The sequence below is a fragment of the Salvelinus alpinus genome, chromosome 24 (genome assembly GCF_045679555.1).
Source record: "Salvelinus alpinus chromosome 24, SLU_Salpinus.1, whole genome shotgun sequence".
Classification (NCBI taxonomy): Eukaryota; Metazoa; Chordata; class Actinopteri; order Salmoniformes; family Salmonidae; genus Salvelinus; species Salvelinus alpinus.
Window position 1 is genome coordinate 23,643,486 of NC_092109.1, and position 19,812 is coordinate 23,663,297.

Here is a 19,812-nt window from a genome sequence, read left to right on the forward strand (position 1 = left end):
AAACATTCCCAACACCATTACACCACTGCCACCAGCCCGTACCAATTACACCAGACAGGAGAGGGCCGTGGACTCATGCTGCTTACGCCAAATCCTGACTCTGAATTCATCAGACCAGGCAATGTTTTTCCACTCCTCAATTGTCCAGTGTTTGTGATCACGTGCCCACTGGAGCCACATCTTGTTTTAAGTTGATAGGAGTGGAAACCGGTGTGGTCGTCTGCTGCAATAACCCATGTGTGATAAGGACCGACAAGTTGTGCATTCCGAGATGCCGTTCTGCACACCACTGTTGTACTGTGCCATTATTTGCCTGTTTGTGGCCCGCCTGTTAGCTTGCACGATTCTTGCCATTCTCCTCGGCTTCTCATCAACGAGCTGTTTTCGCACACAGGACTGCCGCTGACTGGATGTTTTTTGTTTGTCGCACCATTCTCGGTACATAAACACTGTCATGTGTGAAAAGCCCAGGAGGCCGACTGTTTCTAAAGTACTGAAACCGGCACGCCTAGCACAGATGATCATACCATACTCAAAGTCGCTTAGGTCACTCGTTTTTCCTGTTCTAACATTCAATCGAACAGCAACTGAATGCCTCAATGCCTGTCTGCAAGCCACGGCCACGTGACTCACTGTCTGTGAGGTAGTGTACCTAATAAACTGGCCACTGATTGTATCTAAAACACAGAAAAATCATGGTTTTGACTGCACTGGGCCTTTAAACCTTTTGGTTTTCAGGAGATCCAGGGCAAGAAGTACAGGCCACGTTTTGTAGATTAAAGGTTTGTAAAATAGTGGTATAGTCTGCGGCCATTTAGTAAAATGCCTGCCCCACGACTCCCACGGGGCCAAATCTGCGGTGGCTCCATATCTAATTGTTTTCTTGTGACATAAATCTAGCTTTGTGACAAATTTGGTGTGTTTGTCTCAACAACAAAATAATGATAGTCCAAATGATAGCCGCTACGGCCCCCAGGGGCCAAATCTGTGGTGGCTCCATATTTAAATATATTTTCAGGGTCCATAAATCAAGCTCTATGACAAATTTGGTCCCTTGACCTCAAAGCAGTCCTTCTGATTTGTAAAATAGTATTACAGTCAGGGGCCATTTTTCAAAAAATGGCTGCGACACCCCCCATAGGCCAAATCTGGGGTGGCTCCATATCTAAATATTTTCAGGGTACATAAATCTACATCATTGCCAAATTTGGGGCTTTTATCAAAAAGTTAACAATTTATCAGATACACCACCCCACTATTGGGATAAAGGCACATTCATAGAGATAGTTAGAGGATGCAACATCTTATCTGTCCCATCATGGCATCTATGAGAGCATGGTTAGTGTAATTGAGGCCATCTCCATTTTGAAGTGGTCAATTTTCTTCTTCTACTACTGCCACCTGGACTGTGCTTTTTGAACAGGTAGAAAACCAAGGTTGGCGATTTATGCCACCTGTAGTTATGGAATGTTTGCTTACAAGTATAAATAATTGTCTGATCCCTCCTTATGATCTGGGTGGAATTATGTGATACTTCCTTAACCTATAGGAAGTCCACCCAGTTGACTACTACAAAATGGTGAAAGTCCTCAATGGTGCTGCCCATGCTAAAACGTAATACGAGCTATCTGGCACTCGAGTCCTCCATGTATCTCAATGGACACATTTCATTGTAGTGGTTGACCTATTATACCCAGTAGGGGGTGACAAAGTGCATGAAAATTAAGAAAAAATATATTTAAACGTCATCGGGAGAGGTAGCCTACTATAATGTGACTCAAACACAAGCTGGTTTTCAGCAACAAACATACTAACCTCAAGCCACAGCTCTGAGATCAGTGACTGAACTGTATTTTACAATGGAAGAATACGGCAAAGAAACCCAGTCGAGGGAGAGTAAAAGACGGGAACGTCAAGCAGGTAATCCGGTTTATTTACTAAAGCCGGCGGATATGTTTATATTTAGAGACAAAATGGCCACATTTGCGTCTCTTTAGACAACACATGACCAAAGAAAGTAGTGGGACAGGGACACGCCCTACAAAACACGGCTGTGTCACGCAAGTCCAGAGACCCACGCATTTTTGCCACAATGTAGCAGACTTGCTGATTTAACAGTTACGGTTTGAGATTACAATTACATTGTTGCATTGAACACATTTTGCCTACAGTGTTGTGCAGAAGCTACTAGCTTCCAGTAGCGGTGCGTGGATAAAATCACCAGGGGAAAGTCTGAAAAATAGCCATATTACAACCTGTGTTGTGATAATTGAGTTGTTTGCGCTAGAACCTGTTATTTCATATGCATTGCGACCGTGATTATATAGGCCTAAAGGCCGAGACAATAAGAAGACAAAGTGGCAGAATAAATTCAACCACCCCTTTGTTGGATCACCAAATCGGAGAGCAACCTCTATCCGGTGAAGTCCACAAAGCATATTGCATGTCAACAAACAGTTAATTGACCTACAGCACGATCAAGCAAGTTAATGTTTCCCGATATTTTCGGACCACTAAACAACTAGCCTATTGATTTAGAACCACGAGAGTTATGCAAATCACAAAGAAAACAGGAGCTTGCCTCCACTATTCCAGCACCATTTCAGCATCATCATATCACATATGCTTAGTCTAATACAGTGACAACTAAAATATACCAAAAACAATTTAGTCCAATCAACGTAAGCTACATAGATTGGCGATTTTAGCATGTAAATCTTGGTAGGGCAAATTATTTACTTGGACTATAGGGCAAAATACATTACTTGCACTATAAATGGTGACAAACGGTGCACACAAACTACATAAAGTTGTCCCAACACCTTACCACTGCTACACCTGGCTATCAGCGGAGCCTTGTCTGGCAGCGATACAGTTCATTCAGCCTCAATTACTGCCTACTAAAAAACATAGCTGACTTGCTTAAACAAATGTGCTTTCTACTGACAATAAGCAGCATAAGGGGAAGACAATACATAAGAGGCAATACGTAAAATTGATTAAGACATTAATGAGCGAGCTAGGACGGTTGTAGTCATTAACTATTTGTGGGCCGTTCTTAGTGTTCTCCCTGTACACCAAGTCAGAACTGTAGGATAAATAAAGGGGGCATATAAGCAGAAAATGAAAGCTTTTACAATATTTAATGATTACATTTCTCAAAAACCAGTTATAGGCCTGTGCACCACCAAGTCAGAACAGTAGGTGAAATTATGAGGGGAAAATATACCAAATTATTAGGATGAGGCACATGGGCTACTAACAGCTTACTACTCAACATACTTAGTATTACTTTCTTAGCTACAGTATACATATTTCCCTGGCATTTTACGTCATTTATGCAGCAGCATACAAGACATTTTTGGACTCACCTTGTTGTGCTGTGCTCACTTGAACAGGAAGGTGGCACGGCGGTCCTTCGTGGGCAAATTTTGTCATCAAACTTTGTCATCAAAGTCTGGCATTCTCTGGATTTATGGTGCTTTCAAGAGAACTGGGAACTCTGAAAAAATATGGTTGAATAATGATGACATCAGTGATCTTCATGTCGTAGCTCTAGAAAGAGGCCCGAGTTCCCGACTTACAATTCCGAGTTGGATGACCGTTCCAAACATATTTTCCCAGTCAGAGATATTTTTCCTGAGTTCCCAGTTGTCTTGAACTCACTGAAGTTAGATTTCCCAGTTCTGAGTTAAGTTGTTTTGAGCGCGGCACAAATCATGCTGTCAATCATTTTAAGCTCGGAAAAGAGAACCTTAAACCGAGAATTGGGACCACACACTCACTCCACTGAATAACCGGCTAGTGATTGCTTCGCAATCCTTGCAGTTAGCCACAGATTCTTTCCAAACCACTCATTGTTGAATTTGCAATTTCCAACTTGTGTAATTATATGTCCAATGGCTAATGAGTACCGATATGTTTATTCTATAATTTCTCTTCATTATTTCTCTTCAAATGACATGGATTAAAAATGATGTGCCAGTAGATTGTCGACTTGATTCATGAATGCATGATGACTGCTAGCTAAGATTTTGAAAGTATGTTGACATGATCAGTTCAATCAAAGCTACCGTAGATACAGTTGAAGTTGGAAGTTTACATACACTTAAGTTGGAGTCATTATAACTTGTTTTTCAACCACTCCACAAATTTCTTGTTAACAAACTATAGTTTTGGCAAATTGGTCAGGACATCTACTTTGTGCATGACACAAGTCATTTTTCCAACAATTGTTTACAGACAGATTATTTCACTTATAATTCACTGTATCACAATTCCAGTGGGTCAGAAGGTTACATACACTAAGTTGACTGTGCCTTTTAACAGCTTGGGAAATTCCAGAAAATGATGTCATGGCTTTAGAAGCTTCTGATCGGCTAATTGACATCATTTGAGTCAATTGGAAGGGGTACCTGTGGATGTATTTCAAGGCCTACCTTCAAACGCTGTGTCTCTTTGCTTGACATCATGGGAAAATCAAAAGAAATCAGCCAAGACCTCAGAAAAAAATTGTATACCTCCACAAGTCTGGTTCATCCTTGGGAGCAATTTCCAAACGCCTGAAGGTACCACGTTCATCTGTACAAACAATAGTACGCAAGTATAAACACCATGGCCATCATACCACTCAGGAAGGAGAAGCGTTCTGTCTCCTAGAGATGAACGTACTTTGGTGCGAAAAGTACAAACCAATCCCAGAACAATAGCAAAGGACCTTGTGAAGATGCTGGAGGAAACAGGTACAGGAGTATCTATATCCACAGTAAAACGAGTCCCATATCGACATAACCTGAAAGGCCGCTCAGCAAGGAAGAAGCCACTGCTCTAAAACCGCCATAAAAAAAACAGACTACGGTTTGCAACTGCACAAAGATTGTACTTTTTTGGAGAAATGTCCTCTGGTCTGATGAAACAAAAATAGAACTGTTTGGCCATAATGACCATCGTTATGTTTGGAGGAAAAAGGGGGAAGCTTGCAAGCCGAAGAACACCATCCCAACCGTGAAGCACGGGGGTGGCAGCATCATGTTGTGGGGGTGCTTTTTTGCAGGAGGGACTGGTGCACTTCACAAAATAGATGGCATCATGAGGATGGAAAATTATGTGGATATATTCAAGCAACATCTCAAGACTTCAGTCAGGAAGTTAAAGCTTGGCCGCAAATGGGTCTTCCAAATGGACAATGATCCCAAGCATACTTCCAAAGTTGTGGCAAAATGGCTTAAGGGCAACAAAGTCAAGGTATTGGAGAGGCCATCACAAAACCTTACCTCAATCCTATAGAACTGAAAAAGTGTGTGCGAGCAAGGAGGCCTACAAACCTGACTCAGTTACACCAGCTCTGTATGGCGGAATGGGCCAAAATTCACCCAACTCATTGGGGGAAGCTTGTGAAAGGCTACCCGAAACGTTTGACCCAAGTTAAACAATTTAAAGGCAATGCTACCAAATACTAATTGAGTGTATGTAATCTGCTGACCCACTGGGAATGTGATGAAAGAAATAAAAGCTGAAATAAATCATTTTCTCTACTATTATTCTGACATTTCACATTCTTAAAATAAAGTGGTGATCCTAACTGACTTAAAACAGGGATTTTTTACTAGGATTAAATGTCAGAAATTGTGAAAAACTGAGTTTGAATGTATTTGGCTAAGGTGTATGTAAACTTCCAACTTCAACTGTATAACGTGATTTGAGGTCATTTTATCGGTGATCAATGACCTTGAGCCTTCTTAGATGGGCACTTCTAATGTAGCTCTATGGCTGCGTTTCAAACTCAAAGTAGACAGCCCTCAGCCCTAAACCCTCAGCCCTTGAATTACGTTTTACATTGCCACATCCAAGTATACCTTAAATTAATCCATCTACATTTTATAGGCTCCTTACTACGAGACTAAGCCAATTTGCAAACACTAAAATCAATGTCTATATATATTTTAGCAAGCTAGCTTCATACTTTTTTCTGACATGTCAAAAATGCAGCCTTGTTTATTAAATTTGACACTTAGCGGCCACCAGAATTTGACGTGACTACAGTTTGCATTGAATTGTGGGTCATATCAACCCTGCAAGTGACCAAAGTTGTTCACTCGCTCCTTCGAGCTAAATCGAGGGCAGAGGGGGCAACAGTGAATTGGACCTCCACTTCAGATGGCAATCAAACTGCTTCCGGTTTGACTGGGATTCCACAGAAGGAAAGTGGCTAGTGCAAGGGCTGAGGGGGTAAAAATAACGTGTTTAGACTGCAGCCTATGGCAGCACCCAAGGGGCTTGAATTTTCGAGCTCTACCCTTAGATTTGGCAGTGACATAGTGTCCCCATGAGTGACAGAACACTAGGCCAATCACGGCGCAACTGGAGAACATTACCAACCCCTACGTGCCATATTTTCCACTGGCTGCCCCACCACCACAGAAATCACTGAGCTAGGTTGAAACACCTGTAGTTTGGAGCTGCCTTACTCAGGAAAGCACAAAATGGACCATAGCTCTGTTCGAATACCCATACAAACATGCGGTATACTACATACTTAATGAGTATATACTAGTAGTTCATTTTAGTATACTGTAAACGAACAGTATCTTTTCAGTTGAGCGTACTAGCTCTTCGCCTGTCTACTGGAAGTTGATGCTGTTGCTATTCAACCCTTTGCTAGCTTGTTAGCATAACAAATTACTAGCTAGACTTTTTACGACTTCGGATGTGTTCTTAAATTCAGTCTAGAGTGCCAGAGTGCACTCTGGGCATTTGTAAATTGAGAGCATTGTCCGTTTGTAAATTCAGAGCATTTCGCTCTGGGAGCGTTCAGAGCGCACACTTGACGCTCTGGCCCCAGGAGTAGGGTTGATTTGAGCGATGTGAACTTACAACGGCAGTCAAGCACCCAATCTAACTGTCCAACTTGCTAGCTACTTCCAGACACAAATGAGAGACACCTCACTCTGACCATTTTACTCGCCCTAGCAGAGCTGGTTAGGCAGTTTTCATGTTATCCAGAGCGTTGCTGCTGGCAACAATTTAATTACGCTTTTTTGCTGACGTTTACTGAAGCCGGACATATTCAACGGGTGTTGAGCGTTCGTAAATTTATCAGTTATTATGCTCTCTGGTAGAGTGCTCTGAAATCGGAGTAGATAGCCAGAGCAAATTTTTACGAAGGCACCTGATTGTCCATTGAGAACACACAACAACTATACCACTTAGTTAAGAATGACGGGAATAATCAGGTCAATAAACGTTGGGTAGTTAGGATATAGTTAATATACTGGCATGTTTGATGTATTAGTAGCCAACTAACATTAGGTAACTAGCTAACATACCGGTACATACTGCTGTAATGATATGCTATGTGGTTCATAATGATAGCGTAGCTAACAAATTGTCAGCCAACATAACGTGTAAGGTAACTTATTTGAAAAGTCATTACTTTATTACATTGCTCAACATTTTAACATTTGTCATAATTAGTTAAAGCAATTATTTTCTATCCACTCTCGTTGGACTTCGGCTGCATATTTTCTGCCATTTTCTTCAAATCCGAAAACGATGTGAATCCACCCCCATTTTCCAAAGAATTGCATTTATGGGCCCTAAAAGCACTGAAAGTGTCTGCTGTTTGTATACTTCGTATTTTGGCAAATGTAGTTTATTTATTTATTTTTTGCTCAGCCCCACCTTCCATGAATGACGGGTCGCCACTGGTTAAATATGATGTGGCTGTCCATGATTCTGATATGTGTGTGTGTTTCTGCAAGTAGAAAAACATGTTGACTCACCCTACTTGTAGAGAAATGCCAATGCCATCCTTCTCTCTTTCATGTTGACAAAATGGTCTGTCACTCTGTCATAAAGTACACACTTTTATTTGTTGTTGTCCTAGGCTACCTGGTTAAAATTCTTGCTCACTAGCCTAACTTCCTTGCATGGGCAACATTAGCTAGTTAACATTAGCCTTCTACATCTAGCTACATATTGAACTTCCATCCCATCAGGCCAGGGGCACAATGTATGAACTAATGGTTGGATCAGAGTTGCCATTATAATCATTGACCAGTAAGGAGAACTAGTTAAAACCAGAAGTCCAAATCCCTATCTCCATCCATGGTTAGTTTAGGAAAGGGCAATTTTAGCTAGCTAGCCTCCAGGGGACAACAACACAGCGAGATGTAACAATTCAAGTTGTTTCTGTCATTTATGTATGCTGTCAATGCGATTTGATAGGAGTGACGCCAAATCCAAACTGGCTTCCCATGACACTTTTTTTTTAGTGCGCCAGGACCATTCACAGTTGAGCTCACTCATTTTAGCTCGAACGCCATATTATATATTTTTTTTATCAAGGAAGGCCAAATGCTCGCTGGCTTTCCTTGCATTCAATGCTACGGGCGGCAACGATGTCATACTCTTTATGACCAGACATTATCAGATAGATGGTCTGTACATATAGAGACAGAGGGGCGCTGTTTCACTCACTTGGATGCTTTCTCCAGTGATATACTGTACATTCAGCCTCGTGCAAATTTAAGAAAAAGTATGAAACACGAAAGATACATTATTTTCTGTATTCTTTTTTTCTTGGTCATTTTTCTTTGGGGGAAGCCTGGCATCCATGAATACATGCCACTGCTAGCTTTAGACCGCAATTAGGATCTTAACGGGCTCTATCTAATGCCACGTTAAACAACTGTGAACTCGTAAATCTCCGACTTCCGAGCGTTCAAAACAACTGGTAAATCTGAAAAAAACTATCTCTGACTGGGAAAAAAACAATTCCAACTCGGGAACTCGAGCCTCTTTCTAGAGCTCCGACTTTCCGACCTGAAGATCACTGACGTCCTGATTTCACCTTGTATTTTTCCAAGTTCTCAGTTGTTTTGAACGCGGCATTATTGCAAATTTCTAAAAACATCATTCCACCTTGACATTATGGGGTATTGTGTGTAGGCCAGTGACAAAATAAATCCACATTTAATAAAACAATTATATAGGCTGTAACACAGCAACATTTAGAAAAAGTCAAGGGGTGTGAATGATTTCTAAAGGCAATGGGGATCATTACATTTGCAGACTAATGTCAGTTAAATGCTGACAAAACTGGACGCGCGCATGTTGATTTTGTACCCCCACACCAGACACGATCAGGACACGCAGGTTGAAATATCAAAACAAACTCTGAACCAATTATATTAATTTGGGGACAGGTCGAAAAGCATTAAACATTTCTGGCAATTTAGCTAGCTAGCTTGCTGTTGCTAGCTAATTTGTCCTGGGATATAAACATTGGGTTGTTATTTGACCTGAAATGCACAAGGTTCCTTTACTGCAACAATTAATCCACAGATAAAACGGTAAACCGAATTCCTTTCTCGTCATCTCTCCTCCTTCCTCAGGCTTCTTTTTTACTTCTTTGGACTTTATATGGCGGTTGGCAACCAACGTTACGGTGCATTACTACAACCGACTGGAGTGTGGATGTCAGTTCATCTTTCAATCACCCATGTGGGTATATGCTCCTAAACACCAATGAGGAGATGGAACATGGGTATATGCTCTTACAAACCAATGAGGAGATGGGATAGGCCGGACTTGCAGTGTGTTGAGGGTCACAAATAGAACCTATTTCTATTTTAGCGCCTGGCAACGCAGACGCTCGCTGAGGTGCAGTGATTGAATAACATGTACCGCACGCTACGCGAACATGTTATGCTACTATTCCTAATGTGAGACGATTGCATAGTCATCATTTTGGCTAATAATATATCTCAATCACTGTTAGCAAAATAGACAGTTCTGAACAATGCATGCCTGAGCACGTTTCTTCTCATTTCGTTGCATAGGAAAAATGTGGCCTTTTTTATAAACACATTTCATGCAATTCTACTAAACTTTATATGACTGGAGACATAAGCATCTTTTTTTTAATGACACATATTAGTAGCCTACTCTGCTGACACAGACAAGCAGATCAACCATCTAATCTAGGTCTACGAAAAGGGGAGAAGCAAATTGTACAGTATGACATCCATCTAGCCTGGAGGAGGAAATTATTGCCCCCAAAAACACGTTCCAGTGGTAGTGATCCAATGATAAAGAAAGTGAATATGCGCACACTCACTGGAGATATGGCCAATGCTCTCCACTGGTGCCAATAAGATGGATAGGCTACTGTTCACTCAATTGGGAGTTGAGACAGTTTACTCTCTTTCTTCTCTTTTCAGCAAAAGCCATTTGCTTTCTAAACTGTTTTTCATACGATTGTGTTTTTAAATATTTAACTGCTTTTCACTGACCGCTGCAATTCAACAAACAATGTGGCTGATCGGCAAAGTAAACTGTCTGGCACTCTCTGAGAGAATGGCGGGCAGGCTGGCAGCTTCTCTCAGAGAGATTCTCCGCTTGGTCTTAAAGCCAGCCAACCAATATGCTAAACTGCCATCGCATTTTAATTGGGTTTGGACTGATTTGAATCTACTTTTTTTGTAGCCTACTTTTGCATTTTTGGTCTTGAGCTCGGGTAGGGCGATAGCCCTGCTAGGTAGTAGTATAGTAAGGTTATTTGCCCAATGTAAATTTGCCAGATAAAATCCATAACTTAGTTTAGTGTCAGTTAGTATTAGTAACTATTAGCCCTAGAATGCACCAGAATAGTTTTGCTAACTGGGCTATTATATGAGTGTATCCCCCTCATTCAAGGCTTGCAATGTTACTGTTGTGAATGCTTTGTATGACATTTCTCTGTAGGCTCAAGAGGTTTGCTTGCTGATTCTGATACAGGTAGTCTCCTTGAAGGGATAGATGCTTGTTAGATAGTTAGCTATGTAGCCTATAGGTTTAATTCAATGAGTAAAACTTTAGGGGTTTGCATTTGCCAAATTTAATTTAAAAAGTCCCAGTGGAGAAGTTGAATCTCTTCTAGGCTGTTTATTTTCCTTCTAATCCGATTGGTTGGTGTGGTGGGTGGGTGGTTCAGGGTGTGAATCTAGGGAAAGGTTAGTGTGATGTCCCAGTTACCTGGATGGGATGCTTCCGCTGGTTGCTGACATGAGACACATGCACACTGTTTCTGGGTATTACCGGTAGTTCTAAAACAAATTTCAGCCTAATTGTTTGTAGCCTATGTATCTGACGCACAATTTAGGTTATTAAGGTTGCGTTTACACAGGCAGCCCAATTCTGATATTTTTTACATAATTGGTCTTTTGACCAATCACATCAGGTCTTACCACATCAGCTCTTTTTCAGAGCTGATCTGGTTGGTCAAAGACCAATTATTGGGAAAAATATCAGAATTGCCTGTCAAAAAAAAAAAAGTTGGGTTAAATGTGGAAGACACATTTCAGTTGAAGGCATTCAGTTGTACAACTGACTAGGTGTCCCCCTTCCTCTTTCACTTGGCAATTCACAGAAGAATCCAAATGAAAAATAAAGAGTAAAGAAGTTCCCAGAAATGCATGATGTTGAAGGGGCTGCTCTTGTAATGGCTGGGATGTGAAAAGGTTTATTTTCTGTCTCCGGTTGTATTTTACTTCGTTTGTATGTTTTTGTATTGTCTTTCAGCTTTGGAGAGCTCAGATACTGACAATGGCCTATGTGGTTGGATCATAGTCGGCTTATCCATCCTTCTGATGCTTGCAACTCTGCCTCTCTCCATATGGATGTGTATTAAGGTACAGTTATTACCTATACATCCACACAAGATAGATGATGCGTGAACTGAGAACTGGTTAGTGGTGTCATTTGTGTGAGTCTATTTATTCTATGAATTGATCACTTACCAGTATACCTTTATTCCCATGGAAATTGGCTTTCTCCTCTTAATGCTACACCAGCTGCCAGAGTTGTATTGTTAGATATATACTCACTTTAAAGTAAAAAAAAGGGGGGGGGGGGTGTTGATACCCAATCAGTGGTATTTCAATATTCACTGGTCAGTGAAGGTAGAGTGAGAAATGTCAAACAAGGGCTAGGGGACAACTAATTAAGCCTGTGTTTCTTTCTCTCCCAGATTGTGAAGGAGTATGAGAGGGCCATCATCTTTCGCCTGGGGCGGATCGTACGAGGAGGAGCCAAAGGGCCAGGTAATAGATATTCTCCCCATCACCACCGTCACATGCACTGTCCCTGGAGAAAATTTCACTGTACATATTTGCTATGATTTTCTCAAGGTCCCATACTTACTTTACCAAAAAGGTACCAAAACCCTTGATTGAACATATTATGATCACAGACAGTATGAGATGGATGAAAATGGCAATAAACAGTATGTGGGCCTGTCTTAAAACCACCTTAACTGTGAAAATATGTTAGGAGGAGTCAAGCCTCTTCTCAGTGTTAATGTGGTTAGGGGTACATCTGTTTTGACCTATTTGTTTTACATTATGGTGGGCTGCTGCACTACTACTTCCATTGTGCAGGGGTGCACTGCAACGGGTCAGTTCTGCACATCCTGTGTCCTAGTTTAACCTCTCCTGTCCTGTAGTAACTTATGTGTTAATAATTCCAGAATGTACACATAATTCCAGGGTTCACACATGCTTTCAGCAAGCACACTTTCTTTCATTAAGCATAGTTTGTGTGGTAAGATGTTTGCCTTGGTTACACTGTAAAATATGTCAGGTGTGTCTGGTATGATGAACTGAATATGCAAATATGTTCCCTGCAAATCTTCATAGAATACTTTAGCAGAACTTTTAAAGAGGTCATTATTCAACAAATACGGTCACTACAGAATTTGGCACCAATTGCAATCAATTAACTAATGCTCTTAAGAGGCTTAAACTAAAGCTCTTGTCTGAATTAAAGTGATCTGAGAGCTTTACTGCTATCCTGTCTACAGATTGACATCTTGATGAGCAGCAGTGGGCCTAGTCATGGTGCTGGATTGGTAGTGCAGAATAAACACCCACATCCCTCTTCAGCCCTCTGCTCTCTCTCATCTTACTTTTGTATTTTTTGTTTGTGTGTTGTCCATTCGCCCTGATGATATTACCCTTTGATTGATGCTAACCCTATCCCTACTTGACATGCGTTGCCATGATGTTGTAATGGGTATTTGCAATGGGTGGTTGCATTCTCTTTCCTAATTTCTGTAACGGATGTGCTGAGCAGAGGGCATGCCTCTCCTCTCTCTTTGTAGTTGGAGTGGAAGAGTGATGCTGAGGGTTTTGTTGACAGTTTTCCCTCAGTATATAGTGTTATTCTTAAGATGGCTGATTAATTAGCTGTATTTATACTAGTGTGAGATTTTGTGGTGGTCCGGGGGTATGTTGGAAAATTGCTGCGGGGACTTCCTTCCATTCAGCCACAAGAGCATTAGTGAGATTGGGCACTGATGTTGGGCGATTAGGCCTGGCTTGCAGTCGGCGTTCCAATTCATTCCAAAGGTGTTCGAAGGGGGTTGAGGTCAGGGCTCTGTGCAGGCCAGTCAAGTTCTTCCACACCGATCTCGACAAATAATTTCTGTACGGACCTCGCTTTGTACACAGGGGCACAAGGGAAATTTCAATGGAACAATGTCATGCTGAAACAGGAAAGGGCCTTGCCCAAACTGTTGACACAGAGTTGGAAGCACAGAATCATTTAGAATGTCCTTGTATGCTGTAGCGTTAAGATTTCACTGGAACTAAGGGGCCTAGCCCGAACCATGAAAAACAGTCCCAGAACATTATTCCTTCTCCACCAAACTTTACAATTGGCATGTTGTTCTTAGGCTTGTGTACGGCTGCTCGGCCATGGAAACCCATTTCTTGAAGCAGTTTGGAACTCGGTAGTGAGTGTTGCAACTGAGAACAGATGATTTTTACGCGGTTCAGCACTCAGTGGTCCCGTTCTGTGAGCTTGTGTGGCCTACCACATCGCGGCTGAGACGTTGTTGCTCCAAGACGTTTCCACATCACAATAACAGCACTTACAGTTCATCGGGGCAGCTACTGCCAATGTTTGTCTATGGAGATTGCATGGCAGTGTGCTCAATTTTATACACCTGTCAGCAACGGGTGTGGCTGAAATAGCCAAATCCATTCATTTGAAGGGGTGTCCACATACTTGTCTATTTAGTGTACTTGAGTCAAGGGGCATTTCAATAGAACCTTTTCTCATTTTGTATGACTTTCTATAAACTCTATCCAGGACATAGCATACATGAAAATGCCTACAAAAATGCTGGCCTCATTTATTTTCAAAGACACAACTGGCATATCAGACTTCAAATAAGTAGTTGCACCGTCAAAACTGGGTCAAGTTTGTCGGCAAGATTGCTGACCGGAGCCTATTTTAATTATTACCTGAACAAATTATTAGAGGGCCTACACATTTAAGTAAAGTCATTGAACACTGAAAACATTTGCAGGGAACAGAATGAGGTTCTCTCTCCTCACTAAATGTATTTATTTATTTGTTTTACCTTTATTTAACTAGGCAAGTCAGTTAAGAACAAATTATTATTTTCAATGACGGCCTAGGAACAGTGGGTTAACTGCCTTATTCAGGGGCAGAACAACAGATTTTTACCTTGTCAGCTCGAGGATTCAATCTTGCAACCTTTAGGTTGTTTTAAATGGTTCCTTCTGTGAGGAATTGCCATCTTTAGAGAATGTTATTAACTTATTTGCAGATAATTGTTGTCTATAGCTAAAAAAAAGCAATAGTAACAGTATGCAGGTCAGGGAGCCAAATGAATTCTTCACTTTTACTGACTGGGTAAGTAGAAAAGGGCTTAACTGCCAAAATCTCGCACTATCCCTTTAACAATGTGGAAGATACGCTATTATTACACAAATCTCCAACCTCCAGTGATTTCAGGTGACATGGCATTACTTGTGCAGGGGTGGTACTAATGTTACTGTAACTGTAAAGTGGCCACAGTGGTCTATCTAATCTACCATAGCCATGCTATGGACCTCAAACTCTCAAGTCTGTTTTATGTTTGTGGGAAGCCTTCTGTTATGCTCTCCATGGATGAAACATGATCTTGCGGGATTCTGGAACAGCCACATGATAGCAGCCTGGGGTAATAATAGACCCTCTCCATCTATCACGGAGGGACCTTCACGTTCCTCATCTGCCCTAAGAGCCCAGGCATAAACACCAACGTTTAGTTTAGTATTTGGTTTCCCCAAGTAAACTCTGCTCATCTCCACGCTCTCTCCCTCGCCCTCCGCAGCAAGTCTTGTCCAACTGCCGAATAAGATCTTTAACAGGATCAACTGTTATAGGTCAGACTATAGGCTAGTCAGTAGTCACTTTTTATGCTAGATCTTTCCCTGATGCTTTATGCATTGGTCTTGCTCTGCATTAGCCTTAACCAAGTTGTTGCCATTTTTAGGGTGGGAATCCATGGAATTTTCCATCATATCCCATGATGCTTTTCATAGCAAATTTAGAGCATACTCCTACATTGCAGTATTACCAGGGCCAGCTGGTATTGGGCTAAAGTCCCAGCTAGAAAAATTATTATAGAATGAGAAGGAAATGTATACACAAGTGAAGTTTTATATGTCTCTGTTAAGACTCTTTCTTACACACCATCATGCCCAGCACTCTGTGTTTGTACTGTACTATATTGTACCATGCTGAACCTGAGGGTGTGCAAACAAATAGGTGTTCATGAATTTAGCAAATGTATAGAGTCATGACCAACAGCAGTCGTGTGACTAATGGAACTCAGGCTTGAATGTAGTCTTATGCCAGACATTTACTCAATTCTACTGTACTGTATTTTAAATGATTTATGCTTCCCTTACTGACAATGACATTTTCTCAGCTTTTGTGATATTGAGTAGCTTTAAGCTTTGCTGTTAAATTTGTGTGTGCGTGTGTGTGTGTCACACCCCACAGGCCTGTTCTTCATCCTACCCTGCACAGATAGCTTCATCAATGTGGACATGCGCACCATCACCTTCGACATCCCCCCACAAGAGGTGAGCCCCCCCGTATTACCATGATTAGCCTGTCATGTAATACATAGTGTTGTCAGTGTAACTGATTGTTCCCCCCTCATCAGGTTCTGACTAAGGACTCAGTGACGGTCAGTGTCGATGGTGTGGTATACTACCGTGTTCAGAATGCCACCCTGGCTGTGGCCAACATCACCAACGCTGACGCTGCCACCCGCCTCCTGGCACAAACCACCCTGAGAAACGTCCTGGGAACCAAGAACCTGGCGGAGATCCTATCTGATCGTAATGAGATCGCCCACAGCATGCAGGTACTGAACCACATCGACCACTAATGACTGTACTGATCATATGCTGACATGCACAACTCCACATCATGCATGTACTAGGGGACTGTGTAGATTATAGTTCTTCATTTAGTGTTGAACAGCAAGTCATAATTGCCATAGAGTTTGCGAGAGTTCACTGAATGGCTCTGTTTTTAGAATGTACACTGTAATGGGTAAGGTTAGGATTGGAGAAAACTCATTCATTGATCTTCCGGTTATGGCCTTTCTTATTGTTTTTAACCTGGTCTCTCAAGACATTTCATCCTCCAGACGTACTGCTGCAGTAACATTTGGATCTCTATCAGTTTAATATAAAGATGTATTGTTTTCACAGATACTGGATAGGTGCAGTGAAATGTGTTGTTTTACAGGGACAGCCATAGAAGTATGGCGCCGCTGGTTCAAATTAGGGTTAAGTGCCTTGCTCAGGGGCACATCAACATATTTTTCACATTGTTGGCTCGGGTATCTGAACTAGCGACCTTTCGGTTACTGACCCAATGCTCTAACCCCTAGGGTACCTGTATGTCAGATTGATATGTCATCTAGTCTTCAAAGAGATGCTGTGTAAGGAAGGGGTGTTCTGGGCCTATTATGACCTGAGGTTACTGTCACGAGAATTTTGTTCTCAGTGTTCATAATACCCAATTGAAATACTTACTCAGCCTGAAACCCAGAATTTGTAAGAAACTGGTTGAAATGAATCAGACGGAGGCCCAGCCACAATAGTCAGAAAATGTATTTACGAGAGCGCTCTGCCTATCATTTCCTGTACATTGGTCTATATACCTCACATTTCGTCATAAATGTCCCTCCTCCTCTCAGAAACAATGACAATATAGTTCACAAGTCTTCTTCTCATACATTGTCTGCCACCTGTTATACAATCTACTACAAGCCCAAGGTCTCTCCCCTCCCTGGGTGGGGACAGAATGTCCTGAAAGGAACACAGTAGTAGAGCTTGTCTGTCGATAGCTCCTCTTATCTCATACATTGTCTCACACTTGCACCCTGCTTTCATACTAAAAAGGAACAAAAGTTCTTGTTCTGGTCCTGACTAAAACTACACACATCATCAGATTATAGTTTTATGATTCTAATCAATTTCATACAATCATACAGTGACAGGGTAGAATTATATTAGTTATAGTTCTACGTTAAATGTATACATCATTTAGTCATTATTCATAGAAAATCCCATAACAGTTACCTATTGGATGCGGAGCTGAATGTTTTACCACCCGTGTTGTTCCCAGTCCACCCTGGATGATGCTACAGATGACTGGGGTATCAAGGTGGAGCGGGTGGAGATAAAGGACGTCAAACTGCCCCAGCAGCTCCAGAGGGCCATGGCAGCAGAGGCCGAGGCTAGCCGCGAGGCCAGGGCTAAGGTACAGCACTGACACATACAGACCAGGGTAACACACACGCTGTGACATACAGGCATTTAGTCTATTTTTGAGGTAAATCCTTTTCCTCTGAGTGAAAATTCCAGTTGTCTTCTCAGTTTTGTTATTTCTTGGCTTGATTTAATCTCAAAATATATCATCCAGATGAAAATGTTTTTGTGTAGGGTCAAGATGTCATCTGCCTTGTTCCTTAGCAACCAGTGGTCTTGCTGTAAAAACCCTTCCATTAAGCTAGAATAGATAGTGAGAGCAAAGCAGGTCACAAGCTGGGGAACCTCTAATCGAGTCTCCTCCCATCGGCCATTACACTGACTGGATACTATCTTCACATGTTGAATCTGCTGGTTAAATATGAGGTCTCTGGGATTGATTTATTTTATTTATTTAATCATCCACTCTCTCTCTGGTTTCTCTCTATATACTCACATTCACTTGTTCTGTGCATACTGTGGAATTCTCTCTCTCTCTCTCTCTCGCTATCATCTCTCTTCATTAACTAATGGTCCCTCTTTTCCCCCCATCTCTCCCTTTCTCTCTGTATCTGTCCCCCTCCTCCCTTCCTGCTGTCCCCTGGGCCCTGTGTGTGTAGGTGATCGCAGCGGAGGGGGAGGTGAACGCATCACGGGCTCTGAAGGAGGCCTCCCTGGTAATCGCTGAGTCTCCGTCTGGCCTACAGCTGCGCTACCTGCAGACGCTCAACACCATTGCTGCTGAGAAGAACTCCACCATCATCTTCCCCCTGCCAATGGACATGATGCAGGCCTTCATGAAGAGAGACTGAGGAGAGCCTGATGGGTGCTTTGTAATTGCTATTACACACACACACTCAAGAAACAAACGTTCACACATATATCATAGTGTGTTGCTTTGCGAATCTGCTGTAGAAATGTAGTGGCTGTGATTGAGTGAACCATTTCCCTTGTGCCAAATGTTCTTAGGTCAATGCCAGCTGGTGCAGAGGAGGATAGTTAGAGAGCTTGCCTAAGCTTATGCGTCAAAGAACTTAATGTAAACATTTTATGTGTGTGTTAACGCAATTGAAGTGAACAGAGAAACAGGGTTTGAACAAAACCAAAGGAAACTGAGTCACCAGCTCTACTGAGGTGTGGTGTTTCCTGCACTGCTATGAGTCTGAGACCAGGATGTACTAGGGACCCTGTTTGTCTGTCTCTATGGGAAGAAACCTCTTTACTATAGCCATGTTAAACCGCTCAAGCCTTAAGTCATTGCTATGGGGTCAGTGTTCTCATTTCATGTTGTTTCTATGCATATCTGGATGGAAATTGGAAATGCATTTGAATATTTTCAAATAGCAGTATTTTATAACCACACTCTTGAGTGTGAAAGAAGCTAAATGTAATTTGTATGGGATTTGGAAATTGGTCCTCCATTTTCTGATAGCATACTCATGTATTGCTATGTTTAATAAATATCATCTTTGGAGAGTCGTGATCAGTGCTTGTATTGGCACCGAGAGTTTAGTGATCGGTTCCATCCAGATCAAAGATGTCTTTGAATCAGAAAAGCACTGTGATCAGATCCTATACAGTATAAATTACTTTACTGTATAAAAACCTGGTATGTGTTTTATGTTTACTCTGCTGTTTGTGTAAAGGACATTGTTCCATTATTATGTTACTAAACTGCTCTGTTGTAGCCTATTTTCATCATATTGAAATGATTTATTAGCAAGTTAGGGCTGGCCGATATATTTGAGTTGTTTTAGCACGATATGGAAAATGCCTGTATCGCAAGAATCGAGGTTCTGTTATAACGTTGTAACGTTTTACAAATGCAGCATCTCACTGTCTCTTCTGTCAGCCCAATGTCGAATCATGTCCCAATTGCGTGACAACACGTGCACAGAGGTTATCCACCAATCACAACCCTAGACAGCCTTTTACAAGTTGTAACTACGCCGGAGAAGTGTAGCGGCGGTAAGAGTTCCACCAACATGGAAAGTGAGGAAGCTAGCTCACTCTCGTGAGCATGAAATCAATATTTTTTCTGTCATATGGAAGGGGTTCCGGTTTAAGAGGTCTGATGTTAAGCAAACGAATGTCCTGTGCAAAATGTGTCAAAAGAGAATCGCTACGAAAAGGAGCAGCACAACCAACCCCTTCCATCACCTGCAACTGAAACGCGGTGGAATGGGAGGAATACGTGAGACTACGC

At 41.7% G+C, this 19,812-nt stretch overlaps 1 protein-coding gene across 1 annotated transcript; it reads left to right on the forward strand.

The window, feature by feature from the left end:
• Positions 1-1,732: 1,732 nt before the first annotated feature.
• LOC139552365 (stomatin-like) lies at positions 1,733-19,298 on the forward strand. Its single transcript, XM_071364029.1, has 7 exons — positions 1,733-1,920; positions 11,563-11,672; positions 12,011-12,083; positions 15,841-15,923; positions 16,007-16,210; positions 17,485-17,619; positions 18,227-19,298. Exons 1-7 carry the CDS (start codon positions 1,860-1,862, stop codon positions 18,416-18,418), a joined length of 858 nt encoding a protein of 285 aa, XP_071220130.1. The 5' UTR covers positions 1,733-1,859; the 3' UTR covers positions 18,419-19,298.
• The last annotated feature ends 514 nt before the right edge of the window (positions 19,299-19,812 follow it).

What these genes read in the sequence shown, in the direction of transcription:
- LOC139552365 (XM_071364029.1), top strand. Translation starts at nt 1,860, where the DNA reads ATGGAAGAATACGGCAAAGAAACCCAGTCGAGGGAGAGTAAAAGACGG. An exon ending in CCATATGGATGTGTATTAAG is followed by an intron (nt 11,673 to 12,010) that starts GTACAGTTATTA and finishes TTTCTCTCCCAG; the next exon opens with ATTGTGAAGGAGTATGAGAG. An exon ending in AGGAGGAGCCAAAGGGCCAG is followed by an intron (nt 12,084 to 15,840) that starts GTAATAGATATT and finishes CACACCCCACAG; the next exon opens with GCCTGTTCTTCATCCTACCC.